The 15,822-nt window shown below is 41.1% G+C and overlaps 1 protein-coding gene across 2 annotated transcripts in view; it reads right to left on the reverse strand.

Moving 5' to 3' along the window:
• Nucleotides 1-1,011: 1,011 nt before the first annotated feature.
• The window catches only part of LOC119498349 (integrin beta-1-like), a 35,859-nt gene continuing 21,048 nt past the window's right edge, over nt 1,012-15,822 (reverse strand). The window contains exons 5-17 of one of the 2 annotated variants that reach the window (XM_037787152.1): nt 15,144-15,314; nt 14,825-15,063; nt 14,093-14,248; nt 13,804-13,899; nt 13,603-13,692; nt 12,346-12,486; nt 11,768-11,970; nt 11,193-11,431; nt 10,880-11,102; nt 9,131-9,363; nt 8,395-8,561; nt 4,160-4,243; nt 1,012-2,354 (exon numbers count right to left, since the gene is read on the reverse strand). In XM_037787152.1, the coding sequence (XP_037643080.1) occupies nt 4,166-4,243; nt 8,395-8,561; nt 9,131-9,363; nt 10,880-11,102; nt 11,193-11,431; nt 11,768-11,970; nt 12,346-12,486; nt 13,603-13,692; nt 13,804-13,899; nt 14,093-14,248; nt 14,825-15,063; nt 15,144-15,314 (2,036 nt within the window). In that variant the 3' untranslated portion in view covers nt 1,012-2,354; nt 4,160-4,165. The remainder of the gene's footprint in view (nt 2,355-4,159; nt 4,244-8,394; nt 8,562-9,130; nt 9,364-10,879; nt 11,103-11,192; nt 11,432-11,767; nt 11,971-12,345; nt 12,487-13,602; nt 13,693-13,803; nt 13,900-14,092; nt 14,249-14,824; nt 15,064-15,143; nt 15,315-15,822) is intronic. The other variant, XM_037787153.1, reaches the window with a different exon arrangement.

Consider the following 15,822-nt stretch of genomic DNA (forward strand, 5'->3'; position numbering starts at 1 on the left):
GTTGCCTGTTGGGCTGCAGTTTGCCATGTTATGATTTGAGCATATTTTTTATGCTGAATGCAGTACCTGTGAGGGTTTCTGGACAATATCTGTCATTGTTTTGTGTTGTTAATTGATTTCCAATAATCAATATATACATACATTTACATAAAGCAGCATATTTGTCCACTCCCACATTGATAAGGGTATTAAATAATTTACAAATCAATACATTTGGTACATAGAAGGTACATTTTGAACAGATAGAAAATGTGATTAATTTGCGATTTATCGTGATTAACTGGACAATCATACGATTAAATATTTTAATCGATTGACAGCCCTAATATTTATATATACACATCTACTTTTTCGCATGCTTGTGTACATAGTCCTGTCTATTGCCTAAGTTTGTTGTCCTTGTTCTTGACGGTTATGTCTATTTCTGTGTAAGTCCATTGATATTAGCGCTGTCCTCGACCAAAGAAATTCTTAGTCAACATTCGTACGATTTTGTCGACTAATTGATTAGCTGATTTAATCGACAGATCTGTAAAATTGAGTTTCTCCACAAAGAATCACACAAAAGCACCACTTTAAATCTTGTGTTTACCAGAGATGTGCTCAGAAGTTTCTTAGAAATAAGTCATTCAGCATGAACAAAGCATAAAAAATGACTAATTGCCTAAAGAAATCTTAGTCAACTAAGATAAAAATGACTGATTAGTCGACTAAGAGGAGGCAGCCCCAGTTGAGAGCAATGAGTCATATATTCCTTGTATGTGCACACATACTTGCCAGAAATGAGCAAATAAAAATTTAATTATAACAATTTATCTGTCTGACTCATTTGCTTGCATTTGTCAGGATCATCTCCACAATGAATAGATAACTTGCTTTGTCATCAGGTTCATGCACGTTAGAACAGGCCTCCTGGTAAGAAGTGTAAGATTTGAGGCTAGCTAAGAACACACCAGTGAGTACAATAACAAATACACAATATAGTAATTGCACAATAATATCTTAACAATATAGGGGTAAATTGTTTTCAATGTTTATTCAATAAATAATTTCAGAAATACAGAATGTGAATGTGTTGAAATTTAAAAAAAAAGGCACTTAAAAACAATGGTGACAGGCGTAACCTTTTTTTCTTTACAAAAACTCTCGAGGTCTAGAAATCATTCCCTTACCACTGATCTTTAAAACTAAACGACATTATCGTCATTCCTGTTTCTTTAAAAAAAATGTTTGATCGAGGCACCGCAAAAGAGTTGGGTGGAATTACTGACACGTAGAAAAAAAGTGGGACCCTTCCCCAATTCATATCGTACAAATAAAACGGCATTTCAATAAAAGCTAATTTAGTTAGCAAATAAGGCAGGTTTGCGTGTATTTGGCATCGCTGTGAAGAATTAAGGACCTGAGTTGGCTTTAAATTAAGTGAGTAAAACCTGGAGCCAAACAGTAACACTACTGTACACCGATGTCCTTTAATCTAGAAAGGCGAGAAAATATCTTTTCTAGACAAAAGATACATTTTCAATTGATTGTTCAGATGGAGTAAGTCACTCAGAGAAGACACGCTAACGTCTTCCATCCCGTTCTGTGAATACATATATGGCTTAACACAGAAACCAAAACATACTGTACACATTTCATTGCTACCGCGCGCGGCCAACTGGCGCTACATTTGAAGAGTTTCAATCCAAAGAGACGTTTAAAAAAAAAAGAGTGACCGACACAGTCTAAATGATTACAGACACAATAAGACCTTTGCTCTGACGGCAAATCAATCGTAAGACCTTTGCTCACCTGTGTTTCACCGACATCGACTGATAGATTGCAACCCACTCAACACCGTACACAGGATTATTTGGAAAGGAACCCTTCATTTGTTGCCCATTATCAACCTCCGATTCAACCCTCAACAAAACACTGATGGCTTGATGGTTCTATAAAAAAAAAGGCACCGCTAGGCTTTCCATTACCTCGCCGGTCATGTGATGCGGAGAAACTACAGATCAGTTCAACGCATTCTCTCAAGTTCCGCAGAGGCAATAAAACAAGAAATAAAAACCCCACATTTATACAGACTGTACACATTTCAGAAGATGCATAGAAAATAAAAACAAAGTTAGTAACACAAACCGAAATAGTGGCAAAATGCATTGCTATCATTTGGTGACTACAACAAACAAACAAAACGAACAAACAAACAGTGAGAGCATTATAAAAACCCGCCCCGCCCTTCACCCCGGCCCATTCTCTTTTCCATACAGTGTTGTCACAAGGAAGGCACAGCTCCATCATTTGCCCTCGTACTTTGGATTGACGACAGTTGTTACGGCACTTTTGTAGATCGGATTCTCACCCTGTGAAACAGAGAAGAACAACACGAGTGAGTACAACAGTTTGTCAACTTAAACTTAGTAATAATGTTAACAAATTTACACACAGCACCTGTCAAAACCTTCATGTTTGTGTTGTGACAATAACACAGTTTGAATAGCAGTCAGCTCAACAGTTAAAGATTAAGTTTTACAGTATCGTAGCACACAAGAAAAGGCAGCAACGAGCGTGTGGTCAAACATGTTATGTGAACTGTGGTCCAGCTGTGAATGGTTCGAATCTGTCGGCCGCGGTTTAAGCAGTTTGAGTCAGACTGCCGCAGTCGACTGTCACTCTGTCTGTTCTAATCCTTCACTACCACAATCTGCACATAGTATTCAAATGATCTGCCCTCTGCAAGTGCACCCGCCCCCTGGGGGTGACACTGAAGTGGAATTTGTTGTTGCACAAAAGATCTGGTTAAGCTGGGGAGACACTGGACGGATTCAGCACCATTTTAGCCCCGAATTGGTCGCCCATCTTTCTTGATAGGATTTCAAAACGAGACCTCCCCTTGAGCGGGACTCGGACACTGAACATTAACATTGTATATATTTATTGTTATCTTAGACTTTTCATAGTTGCACTTTGTTTCTGCACGCTTCCCATTTAGTATTGCAACTGTTGCCCAGCAATTTCCATCTCCCTCTGGATAAATAAAGTTTTATCTTATCTCATGAATGGTTGGATTTCCGGTTGGTCAGAAGACTTTGGCCTGCTGTCTTGCAGTTTGAGCACTTCCACGGTGAAAGGTATTTTACATGTTGCGGCTAAAAAATAAGTCTTAACTGAGACTGCTGCGATATAAAACCGAACATCTTCCAGATATCTGCAGCTCCATATTTTTCTTTTTTTCCTTCCTACTTTCTGTTCATGGTAGAATTGCACTGAGTAATGTTGCCTTTCTCTCTTTTTGTCAACAGTGAGGACACAAATTTTAATAAACTTTATTGCAATTGTGACTGGACAAAAACAACCAGGGATTCGATGTTTATGCTCGGTGTGAGCTCCACGTCGTGGCGGGTCATTTGATCCGCTCAGTGTGGTATTCAGCACAGATGTGGCAGGTTTTGGCCGTGAAGAGAGGCCGATGAAAATGTGTAGTGCGAGTTAACACAATGTACAAGATTAATAACGAATTAATCTTGTTGCAAAATGGAGGTTAAACTTATTGTTTACCCTGGTTTAATTTGAAGACTAGTTAGATTTTCCTCTAAATATTTTAAGTAATAGTAATGATTTTATTATTTGTATATTCATCATCATGCATCTCCAAAATGTCAACTTTTAAACAGCATTTTTCAGCTCTCTGCATTCTTAGATGATCCAATTGATATTTAAATAGCTTATTTATCTGAAGAAGTAGAATCATTTTCTCAACAAATAAAAGGAACATTTAATCCTTCATTTTATCTGAAAAATTCAGATATCACCAAATTTGGAGATGCATTATTTTCACTGTACAGTGATGTATACTGTATAACAGAGAGAGTAGGACCTAAATGAGAAAAAAAAAACTTCAAATAAAAACAGTAATTTATAAATAAATTTGTATGTTTGTTATTAACCGTTTTTCTTCTGCAAATATGGTGACTAACTTCAAGGAAAAAAGCCCAACATCACACCAACTTTAGTGACAAATTGCCACCTGTGGGTAAGCATGTTAATGTCACAACATGCAGTCACTGAACCTTTCACTTCACTGCAGCCCGACATTTAGTCAGTCAAGGTGTAAAACTGCAGACTGCACAGAGAAAGAACATGCAAGCACACAGCAGGCGATACGAACTTTGACCTAAAGAGAAGCGCCTTTACTCCCATAGCTGGGATTCTGGAACTGGTTAATGGGACTCTTGTAAATGGGGTTCCCTTGCTGACAAAGGAGAAGGAAAAGATGACAAACAGAAGAAAAAGAAATGAAGAGAAGCAGGAAACTGCAGTGTAAAAAGACAGACAAAAGTGTGAAGTATAATGCTCAACACAGAACACAAAAAGTCAGAAAGTAATCTAGTAACTAATTATTGCTGTTTTTATGTTGTATGGATTTTCCTTTTTCCACTTCTAAACACGCCAGTAATGACATGTTCTCCTGTAATCAGCTGTATTAGTGAGTTTCAGAAAATCCTTATATAAAGAGTTTTAAGCATGGAACAGAGCCAACCAGCTACGAGACGAATCGTGACCATAAAATATTTGATTTAGAGCAAAGAAATAATAATTTGAAAACGGAAAAATGGCAAAAGGTACATAATTATCTTAAGAGTGAAGGAATTACTCTTCCCATAAACCATTAGGAATGGCGACTCACCGCTTCTGCAAACTCCCCAAAAAACATTTAAACTAACCGCTATCGATCTAAAATGAAGACAGATCCACCAACCGCGTGCCTTATTTCTCATCTCAAATGTTTTCAGAAACACATTTCGGTGAACTATTTTCATAATATAAGAAAAGGTTTCCAAACGAGCCGCCATGTTGGCCTGATTTGAAATCTGGACGCAGACCAAGGAGCAGCACGTACGAGCATGTACCCTCTGTAGCCGTTCGCGGGTGCGGTACACATTTCTATGGTTTCTTTGAGTTCCATCAGTCAGAGACGTCGCGGTCACACTTAAGGATTGTGGGTAGTGTAGTACTTTTCCATGACATTGGGAATAAAGCATATTTTTCTTAAATGTGCTATTGATAACATTGAAAACATTCAGCCACTAGATATTGCATTCTCCCTCCCCCCGTTCCATTGCATTTACTTCACGACAAGTCATTGCCAGACACTTATCGTCAATCTCAGCCATTTATCCGTTTTTTTTCCACACTAACTGACGACCCAGAGATACCACGTGATACCAACGTTGTTTTTTTGCTATTGGCTCACAAGCCTCGTTAGAAGTGGGAACTAAACGTTAGAGATCTTCCATTAATTCCACAACATTCATTTTGGACCCGCCTTTTTAAAAAAATGATTAATTCACAATCATCTTTTTTCTTTTTCTTTTCAGGAAAAGCCATACTTTTATCCTGCACCTTTCTAAAGGTTCTGTGGATGTATTATTTAAATGTGTCTACATAACATTTTTATCAATAAGACCTTTACAACAAGGTTGATATCATACAGACTTGTAGCTTCTACAGGAGTAAATACCATCGTTTCACAATCTCGTAGCTCATGGTAAGTCTACCTTGGATCGTTACGACATTATGGCTAATAATCAAATCCTCGATTCAGAATATGAATGGGATTTTCACTTCTGGAACCTCACTGTTGAGCTCTATACTTGATATAAATAAGACTGGCTTACCATAAAAATAAAGCAAAAAACTTCTGAAACCATTTATGGCAGCACAAGCTATCTCGATAAAGCAATTTTTATGAAGAGAGAATATAAACAGGAACAAACAAGTAGGCAGCTCTCGGTCTGAAAAGTGAAGCCAGTGCTGAAGTGCTTTGAACCTGCATTCTTTCTAACAGCCAGCAGGGGGCGACTCCTCTGGTTGCTAAAAGAAGTCTGATTGTATAGAAGTCTATGAGAAAATGAGCCTACTTCTCACTTGATTTATTACCTCAGTAAACTCTATTAACTCTTCAACAAAGCCTCACCTCCATCCAACAGTCTTTCCACAACCTCCACCTGCTCCTCAACTCCAAAAAGACCAAATGTATGCTGTTTGACCAGAAAAACCTCATCATCCCCAGCCCTCCCAAGATCTACAGTGCTGATGGCTCGGAGCTGGAGTTTGTCAGCTCCTACAAATACCTTGGCTTCTGGTTGGACTCATCTCTCTCATTTAACACACACATCAATAACCTTCTGGCTAAAGTCAAAGCTAGACTGGGTTTCCTGTATCGAAACAAGGCCTCCTTCACACACTCTGCCAAATTCACCCTTGTGAAAATGACCATCCTTCCTCTATTTGACTACGGCGATATAATTTATAAAATGGCATCAAAGACCACCCTCAGAAAACTGGACACACTCCACCACTCAGCAATCCATTTTGCCACATGTGCACCCTTCACCACCCACCACTGTGATCTTTACAGATTGGTGGATTGGCCCTCCCTTCACACCAGGCGGCTACAACACTGGCTGCTCTTGGTCTACAAATCCATTTTGGGAATGACCCCTCGCTACCTCTCCAATCTTCTGCACATTTCCGACAGCAATCGCCGTTTAAGATCCAGTGATTTCATTAGGCTCATCATTTCAAAAGTCCGTACTGTGTTTGGTCATAACTCCTTTCATTTTGCCGCTGCAAATGACTGGAACTCACTACAAAACACGCTCAAACTAACAGCTCTCACCTCTCTCAACATGTTCAAACAAAAGCTGCAACAAGTCATAGTTGACTGCTGTACTTGCTGACCAGCCCTCACTTCTCTCTCTCTCTTCCATTTTTACAAAGTACATCCAGTAATCCGCCTTTTTTTGTACATAGTGTTTGTTAATTTACCTATGCTGTTTTTAGCCATTTTCTCATGTGTTTGTCATACTGTATTGTATCTGTGCTGTTTGTGTCACTTGTGTGGACTGTGCTACTGCCTCTTGGCCAGGTCATCATTGTAAATGAGAATTGGTTCTCAATTGATTTTACCTGGTTAAATAAAGGTCAAATAAATAAATTGTAAACATGAGTTTATGGTCTCAATCGCTAGTTTCAAGTCTTCTTCAATACAGCATGATGTTCATTTAGTAAATTATGGTCCCATTTAGAGTCAAGTAGACCATAAAGCAGGGGATGCTTTAGGGCGGGGCTACTATGGATGTATAAAGAGAACTAGATACAGCATTAGAGGCTCTTAGGACCTAAAGATTTAAATAAGGGCTATTCCAAGTGTTCGTACTGGGAAGTTGATTCACCTCAAAAATAAAATTATCCGCTGATTTACGGACGTCTCTTTCCCAATGTAGGTCTATGGGAAAAAGTCTGTTTGGGCCCAACGGCATCAAGTGACGGACACAGAAGTTGTAGTGCCGCCGTTTTGCCGCACTCCCCAAGATTTGCTTCAAAGCCTGGCGCTCTTCCTGGGGGCTTGGTGGCTACCTTGGTGGCTACCTTGGTGGCTACCTTGGTGGCGCTGTCCGGTCTGGGAGTTGTCCGTGTTTTCGTCTTACAAATTTCATCCTTTCACAGTGTGTTTTGAGTTCATTAAGGTTAATTATCACGTTTTTGGTCGCCTAAAAATGCCTTTTGGTTGTACTTTCCTCCACCCTCTCGTGTCACTTCTGGTTGCAAAAACCAAGATGGCGACGGCCAAAATGCCGAACTCGAGGCTTCAAAACCATAAACCAATGGGTGACGTCATAGTGACTACGTCCTCGAGTTACTTTTTTTTACAGAAATTAATTTTGTAATGTATCTACTTTTGATCTAACACATTATCTTTCACAGTTCATTTCCCACAAGCACCGCCTGTGATGTACGTGTGTTCCCTCCCATCAGGCCATAAACACTGCTGCTGTGACTACCACACAGTAGTGGAGCCTTCCATCGATGGTCACCCAGCAGTCCTCCTCTTTCTCTGCTTCATTGCCTTTTAAGGTCATGCAGTTGTACCATGTGGACGGTGAGAGGCAGCACTGTCAGCAGAGGGGAAGGCCGCTCCCTCCGCCAATACAGACTAAACAAGACTGCACAGAGCTGAGGTTGATCAAGGACAGAGCTGGAGATTCACTCTGAATCTACCTTACTCTGTCTGGTGGTTTAAATCTCTTCTTTGGTTCCACAGCTTTTGGACATTTTTCTGCTGATTACTTCACATGTTTGAATACAGAACTTCCTCATATCCATAAATGCTCTGGAGAAACCTGCGACGTGGTGCTCGACTTTCTTTACGGTTAATGCTTTTCTGTACAGTTAAAGAGCTGGAAAGTCTGAAAAGTATTCTATATTCATAGGAAAGGATAACCAGTTAAAAATACTGCTAACTGGAAGGCTTCGTAGTTTGAAATGTAGCGTAAAAAATAAAAGGTGAAGTTCCCGAGTCGACTTATGGCTCCAGGTGCTCTGGCGTGACCGACTCACCGTGTCCCACTTGGCATTCATCTTCTCCTTCTCGAACTTGGCGAACTCGCGGCGGTCGTGGATGATCATTAGCAGCTTCCAGATGAGCAGCAGGGCGAGGCCGATCAGCACGATGCCTGCTACCACACCTGCCACGATGGGGATGATGTCGGGTCCTGCCGGGCACTCTGAAAACAGAGAAAACCAAATGAAATCTATACAGTTGCTGGTGGTCTGCAAACATTTGAAGTCCTTTCCCTTCCATGAAATAGAATGACCATATGGAAGCTAAAATGCTCTATTGGCATCACCGGTCAAAACTAAATTTGTAATGAAGGAAAAACAATGAATGTGTCACAGAGTTAACACAGACTGCAGCTTAATACCAGGAAGGGTTTAAAAGGGATCCTTCTGATGATTTTATTACTTTTTCTTTCCCCCCAGTTTGAAAACCGGCATTTATCAAAAAAGGGGCCACAAATATGTTTTAATTAGCAAAAACAAAAACACCCAGCAGTAAGGCTGGCTTTAATATTAATTAAAACAACTCATTATACTAATAAAAAACACCTCTCTATAGTGCTCGTAGTAGTCAAAAACTCCATATGGTACCTTTCACTTAAGATCTTTCAGTAGTATTACAGTGAAGATGAATATTCATATATCATATTCAACATACTGTATCAGAGAATGGTGACGCTGTCTGATTTTACATTTTTGATATTCATTTATGCAAAGTGTAGCAGTCCAATCATACCCAGTGTCTCCACCACATAGACCTCCTTGGTGTCGTTCCTGATGGCGTAGGTGTAGTAGAACCAGCAGTCGTTGGCGTCTCGCTCCTTGCAGTGAGTCAGTGGGAAGCTCTGGTCGGTCGGCTGGGGCAGCTTGTCGCGATCCTTCACCTTGATCAGCTGGAAGTAGCTGCAGTCCCGCTGACACGTATCCTTCTTCTCACCGGCCTCGAACGCTCGGCACTGCACGCAGTCTCTGTGAGGACATAGACGGAGGGTTGATTCACTCTCCAAGTTGTATTCCATTCATTAGAGTCCCAGCGTACATCGGTGGGAGGAAGAGAAACCCCACATTCAGTGAAAAGTTACTAAGTGAACTACATGTCTCTGGATGATGAAGAAAACTGAGGAACTCAGAGGCAGAGATGTAGCCAAGGTTTTAGAAATACTCAGGTAATGACACCAAACATAAAGTCTATTGCATTATTTGGATTTTTCATAATATACTCCATCATATTTTATGTAATTGTTATTTCTCAATAATAAGGCATAAATGCTGTTTCAAAGAATTCACACACTGAGGAATAAAAAATGTGGCGGGGAAATACTTTTTAAATTTATTTGTTGGTCTTCTAACTTAATTAGTCTAAAACTTAGTGGGATCTGCCTATAATATACACTATCTACAGATTTTTTAAATCGATCGTAGAACATAAACTGCCCTAAGGCTGCTAAAAAAAAAAAAGAAGAGAAAAGAAATTCCTAGAAAATAATACAAGGACAAGACCTCTGTGTCCCAAATAGTAGCTACAACCCTGCTTTAAAGAAACGGCTCTATTCTAAAGACTCAATTTATTCACACAAAAAAAATATCTAAAAAAGAAGCACTGATTATGTAAAGTACATACGATGCAAGTTGCAAAACATTTACATAAACATTATATTAATACAAAGTCATCCATCTGTATTATTACCTCTAAACCTAGATGTTTAATCCTAATATCTGTGATCAGGGGGAATCCTACATTTTAAATGGTGGGTCCATTGATTATTTTCCTTTCTTAGGTATTTATATCATTCTGGAGCTTCCCAGTGGTGTTGCTCATTTATTCAAATCCGAACATTCAAATTGAGGCAGACAGACTGAGAGAGAGTAACAGCAGGGAAGCTAAGCAATGTCCTGCTGTGTGGACGCCACGTTAGTTCAGATCTGAAAGTCACACAATAACACAAACAAAACTAACCGACCGATGCTGCGGTGGACCGGCAACTCACTGTCTTGTGAGAGGTAAATTGCTGTTTTTGTGAATGAAGTCTGGTGGCTTTGAATGGAGCAATGTAACAGCTTCAGATCCCCGTCGGAAAGGGCTGTCTGACAGCGAGATAAGGTGGTGAAAATATTCTAAATATAGTGTACACCTAGTGTCCACAGCCACTTTACCTCGCCGTCAGACAGCCCTTTCTGACAGGGAACTGAAGCCGTTACATCGCTGTCTTTAAAGCCACCAGACTGCATTAGAAAAAACAGTGATTTTACCTCGCAGAACACGGGAGTATACATACAACCCCCAAAAAATCTGAACTGACCCTTTCAGTTATTTCCAAACTTCACATTATTCATAACCTTATTGATTAACTTACTTTGGTAACCTACGTCACTGCTGTTTCCATTTGAGAAAAAAATAAAATGGAAAAGAACGCAGATGGACCCGGCCTTTAAGATGTCAGAATTATTTTTTATTTCTAGCCATGCATGCTAGCTTCAGACTCACTTGTGCTCAGCACAGACACCGGGGCAGGTGGGGCAGATCTCGCAGGTCGGACCCTGGAATTTAGGGTTGGTGCATTTGCAGATTCCACATTCACATGTACCGCGGCCGTTACAGATCTGCCCGTTCTTGGCGAGGCAGGTGGCGGTCTCCAGGGAGCAGTCGCAGGCACTACCTGTGTAGTTGGCATCACAGATGCACTTCCTGCAATCACAGCGGCCATGTCCTGGTAGAGAACAAGGGAATGGTTACCACAGAGTTTACATTAACATAGGTGTCAGTCTTTCAAATGATTTCTGATTTCTACAATCCTCACCTCCGCAGAGCTTGTTGTTGGAGCGGTCACAGTTGAAGTTGTCGCACTCGCAGTACTTGCCGCTGTAGATCTCTGCAGGATTCTCCCGCTTCTTGCATTCGCAGGTGCCGCAGACACAGTCGCCGTTGTTGCTGCAGATATCCGTACCGTTGTCTTTTCGGCAGTTGGCATCCAGGTCCTCTGTCCGCACTTCGTCTTTGCTGCACTCGCAAAGACGCCCGATACGTCCGTCGTTACACCTGACACAGGAAATAGGAGGTTAGCCAAAGTCATTATGAGCAGAGTATAACTCAACAATACAAAAAAAGTACACTTAATGTTTGGGAAGCAAATGCTTCAAGAAAAGAACACTGGTCTGAACCTAGTGTGATTATGTGGGTTACAAAAGTAAAAAAACATCTCATAGAAGCCCAAAATCCCACAGCTCTTCATCCAGTCTATCACTGTGCTGGAATTTCTTCCCTTTTCTGGTTAAACATGTACAGTTGTGGTTAGAAAACCCACAAACCTTTAAGGCTGCATGGTACATGGTTCAGCGGCACTGATCTAGTGAATCTTTCTGGCTGAACACTTACTTGCAGGCTCCGCACTCGAAGGTCCCGTTGCCCTCGTGGCACTCCTTGCTGTTGGGCTCTCCGTTTGCGGCGCATTGACAGTCGCAGATGAAGTTCAGAACAACCTCCACCTCCTCGGTGAAGCCCAGTGGTTTGATTTTAATGACCTCGGGCTTGCCGTGCGACGGACACTTCTGGGATTCAACGGAAATCTTGAACGACACCTGGAAGCCAGAGGAGAGTTTATAGGGTCATTAAAACTATTAAAGGAGGATGCCTTGAAGCTTATTGTTCCATTTCTCAGACATGACTGTGTTTCTCATTTATTGTTTGTTTTAAAGAGACTGTTTCTAAATGCATGTGTTTTCCTCCCCTTTGTCTCTCAGTTTGGAACAGCCAAACCGGTAGAAGACTTGATTCTAAAAAGAAGGATGTAGTTGTTTACCAGCTTTACACCCTAGAAACAAACCACTTGTGTTGTGCTGGTAATGCTTTTCCCACTGTGCCCATGAGTTGATATGTTTAAGAATAATTTTTTTTGTTTCAGCATAATTTTCTCACGTACAAACAAATTGCATCAAAACAAGGATGGTACGTACCTCGTCTCCGATGGAGATGTTGGAGCATTTCCTGCCGTTCTCCCCCGTTCCCTCCACACCATTCTTGCAGATGGACTTGTAGGTGATGGAAACTCCCTCTGGCAGCCTGCCGTTTTCCAGAATGACCTCAGATGACAAAGACTGTCCAAAACAAGAGGGATCAAACAATCACTATCAGCTCTAGAGCTATAGGTCAATCACAACCTGAGCATACAAGCCCTTTCCATGTGGAAACCCAGCTGCTACTTGGCAAAAGACTTAACAGTGCCCGGCCACATTAATAAATATATCAACTAGCGGCATGGCTAAGGCACAACTGTCAACTGTGTGAGTGACTTGAGTGAAGATAGACAGCATTCATGTAACCTGAATGTGTGTATAGTAATTAATGCCACGGATAAGTAGTGACAGGAATAGTGGCTTCACTTTGTTTTTTTGTCTTACATGAATAAGTACAGGACCTCTCGTGGTGATTCATTGCAATCTTTATTTAGCCCGGGAATCTTTAACGGCGCTTTCACAAGCCATAGTCTGTTTGTCTAGTCCGAATCAGAGTGAAATGAATACTTTTGATTTGTTTTCTCTTTAGTCCGGTTCGGTTTCACGGTGCACAAATTAAAGCGGACCAAATAAAATAATTAATTTGCTGAGGGGCGTGTACGAAGGACCAAATCTATCTTTTTCGTCCCGAGAAGTGCCACTTCTATGCAGAGAATCGCAGACTTTGATATATTGCCTTCAAAGTTTTTTCACTTGGACTCTGCACTGATCCCTTCTCCTCCAGTTTTTCTCCAATGACTTTATAAACGTCACTATTTTTGCAGACTTTATTTAGCATATTCTGTATGTTCTCTTCAGCCCAGATGTCAAGCAAAGATCAGACTTCTGCAGAAGTCCAGGTCCGTCCTCTCCCACTCATGTTGACCTGTCGTTTACTGGTGTCCATCTTAACAAATGACCGCGCATGCAGCCTGCGTTTTGGTTGGAGACCACCTCTCACAAGCGGTCTTGGTCTGGTTGTTTTGGTCCACACCAGCGTAACATTACTGACTTCACAAACGAACTTCACCATGGGTTGAACCACACCAAAGTTCCATTAAAGCTGACTAAATGTTGGCTTGTGAAAGCGCCCTAAAAGGATGTAGGAATTTGTAGTGTATGTATGACCAAAAGTAATCAAATTAAAATCTTAGGTTATCTCTTAATGCCAGGGAGAGTCAGACGTGATGTGAAGACAGACGGTGCAGTTTGACTCACATTGTAAGCATCAATAATGAGTTTGATCACGTTGCTGGAGTTGGAGGACAGCGTGCCAACGGCTGATTTAGGAATGAGATTTTTCAGCTCCTGAAAGAGACACAAGGGTCGAATGTAAGAACAGAGTCAACACACTTATTAAATGTGCATCTTGCTTTTGAGTTATATGGCAATACATGAAACAGAAAACACAAAGTTTACCTTGTAAACAGGCTGGAATTCCTCAGTGACAGCAAAGATGGTCTGGATGTTGTGATCACTCAGTTTCTGAACCAAATGGGCGATGGAGGGGTAGTCCTATCAAAGGATTCACACACACATAAATATTAATAAAAGCAGAAGTCATTTCAAATCCCAGACTGTGAGGACAAAAGTGGGGTAACATCAATAAGAAATTAAGACAATCGGTAAAAGCTGGAAACAGCACATATTGCTCAGTCAACTCTCCCTGGATACATTATGCATATTAAATAAATGATAAACAACATACATAGTAGTGGCTCATGGTGTACATGTTGTTCTCCAGGTGACACCTCCCATCGTTGGGCAGGACGATACCTCCCAGTTTGCCGTCTCCAGCAAAGTGGAAACCGGCATCGGTGGAAAACACCAACAGACGAGTCACGTTCCTCCAGCCGATTTGATCCTGAAGAGACCAACACAAAGAGAACCTTCTCATTCATATTTTACACATTTACGAGACACTCTTGTCTAGATACAGTGCAATGACTCTAAAGCTCCCGATTGCAGACACCACAAGTAAGTCCTTCTCAGAGGTGTGGATCTCGAGTCACATGACCAGGACTCGAGTCAGACTTGAGTCACACATCATTTGATGACTTCAGACTTGACAAAATCAGAAAAAGACTCGGACTTTAACACCAATGACTTGTGACTTCACTTGGACTTGAAAATACTTGACACCTTCCCCCCCAAGACCAAAGATCGGTACCGGAGGTAACTCTGACACTATATTTACTTTTTGAGAGATCCTTAATTGACTTCTTTGGGAAGAGGACTTACTAGTGGGGAAAAAACTGAAATGAACAAACTGAATATCTATCTTTTGTTTTTGCTGAATCCCCAATGGACTCTTAATTTTGTATAGTAAAGTATGGAAACACTTTGGGTTTCGTGTGGGTATCGTCCCGGCCCTAAAAGACTTGAGACTTACTTGTAACTTGCAAAACAATGACTTGGTCCCACCTCTGTCCCTTCTTACCTCACAGACCGCCACCTGCATGATGGCGTCGAAGCCCCCCTCTGGAGAGTCCAGGTTTCCTGAGATCTGCTGCTGACTGACCAAGCGATTGAACTCGTCTCCCTTGTCTGTCAGCTTCAGGACGTTCTTATAGCTGAATGGGCTGGTGCAGTTCTGGTTCCCTGTGCAGGGGTTGATGAGCCTGGCTGGCGTGGTGCTGATGTAAGGCATGACCGTCTTCTCCACAAATGAGCCGAAACCTTAAAAGAAGAATGTGTTTTACTGAAGATTATTTGAATCACTACAGCTTTTCTGTTGATAATTATTGACTTTTTCTTACCAATCCTGAAATCGGAGGTGATCTCCTGCATTTCCCTCATGAGGTCAGTGCCGAGGTTCTTGACGTTTTCCAAATCATCTTTCATGGAGAAGGAGAGGTCCATAAGGTAATACAGGTCGATGGGGTAGTCCTCAGCACGCTTGAATTTCAGCTCAAAAGTCTGGGGCTCACCTAGACGAAGAAAAATGATTTGAGGAATTTAATAGATTGTGACAACGGCAAAACATTTCATTAAAACATATTTTTAATATCTCTTGGATCAATTTGAATCTTTTTACCAATAATTTTGAGGGAGCAGGCATGAATGACTTTTTAAAAAGGTTGATTTTTGCAGTAAAAGAAATCCTACTTTTGGTCGCCAAGTTGGCAACACTGACTGACGCTTCAAGCCCCCCTCCAAAGCCACTCCTCCAAAATTATCACTATGACCATAAACATAATGGACGTGAACAGCAAACACGGCTATTGTTAGTACTCACAGCTCTCAAGCTAGCAGCTTGTGGAGGACTCCGGTAACGCGCAATGAGTGAACGAGCAGAGTGCACGCAGGTAGACAGGCAGGTAGCCCATCCAATCATTTCATTCGGGATGAATAAAATGATTGAATGGGCTTATTACAGTCCTGCGACAGCCACAGATTTGTTTTTTGTCAGAGCATTTGATTTATTGATAGCTGTCG

The sequence above is a fragment of the Sebastes umbrosus genome, chromosome 12, assembly GCF_015220745.1.
Source record: "Sebastes umbrosus isolate fSebUmb1 chromosome 12, fSebUmb1.pri, whole genome shotgun sequence".
NCBI classification, from domain to species: domain Eukaryota; kingdom Metazoa; phylum Chordata; class Actinopteri; order Perciformes; family Sebastidae; genus Sebastes; species Sebastes umbrosus.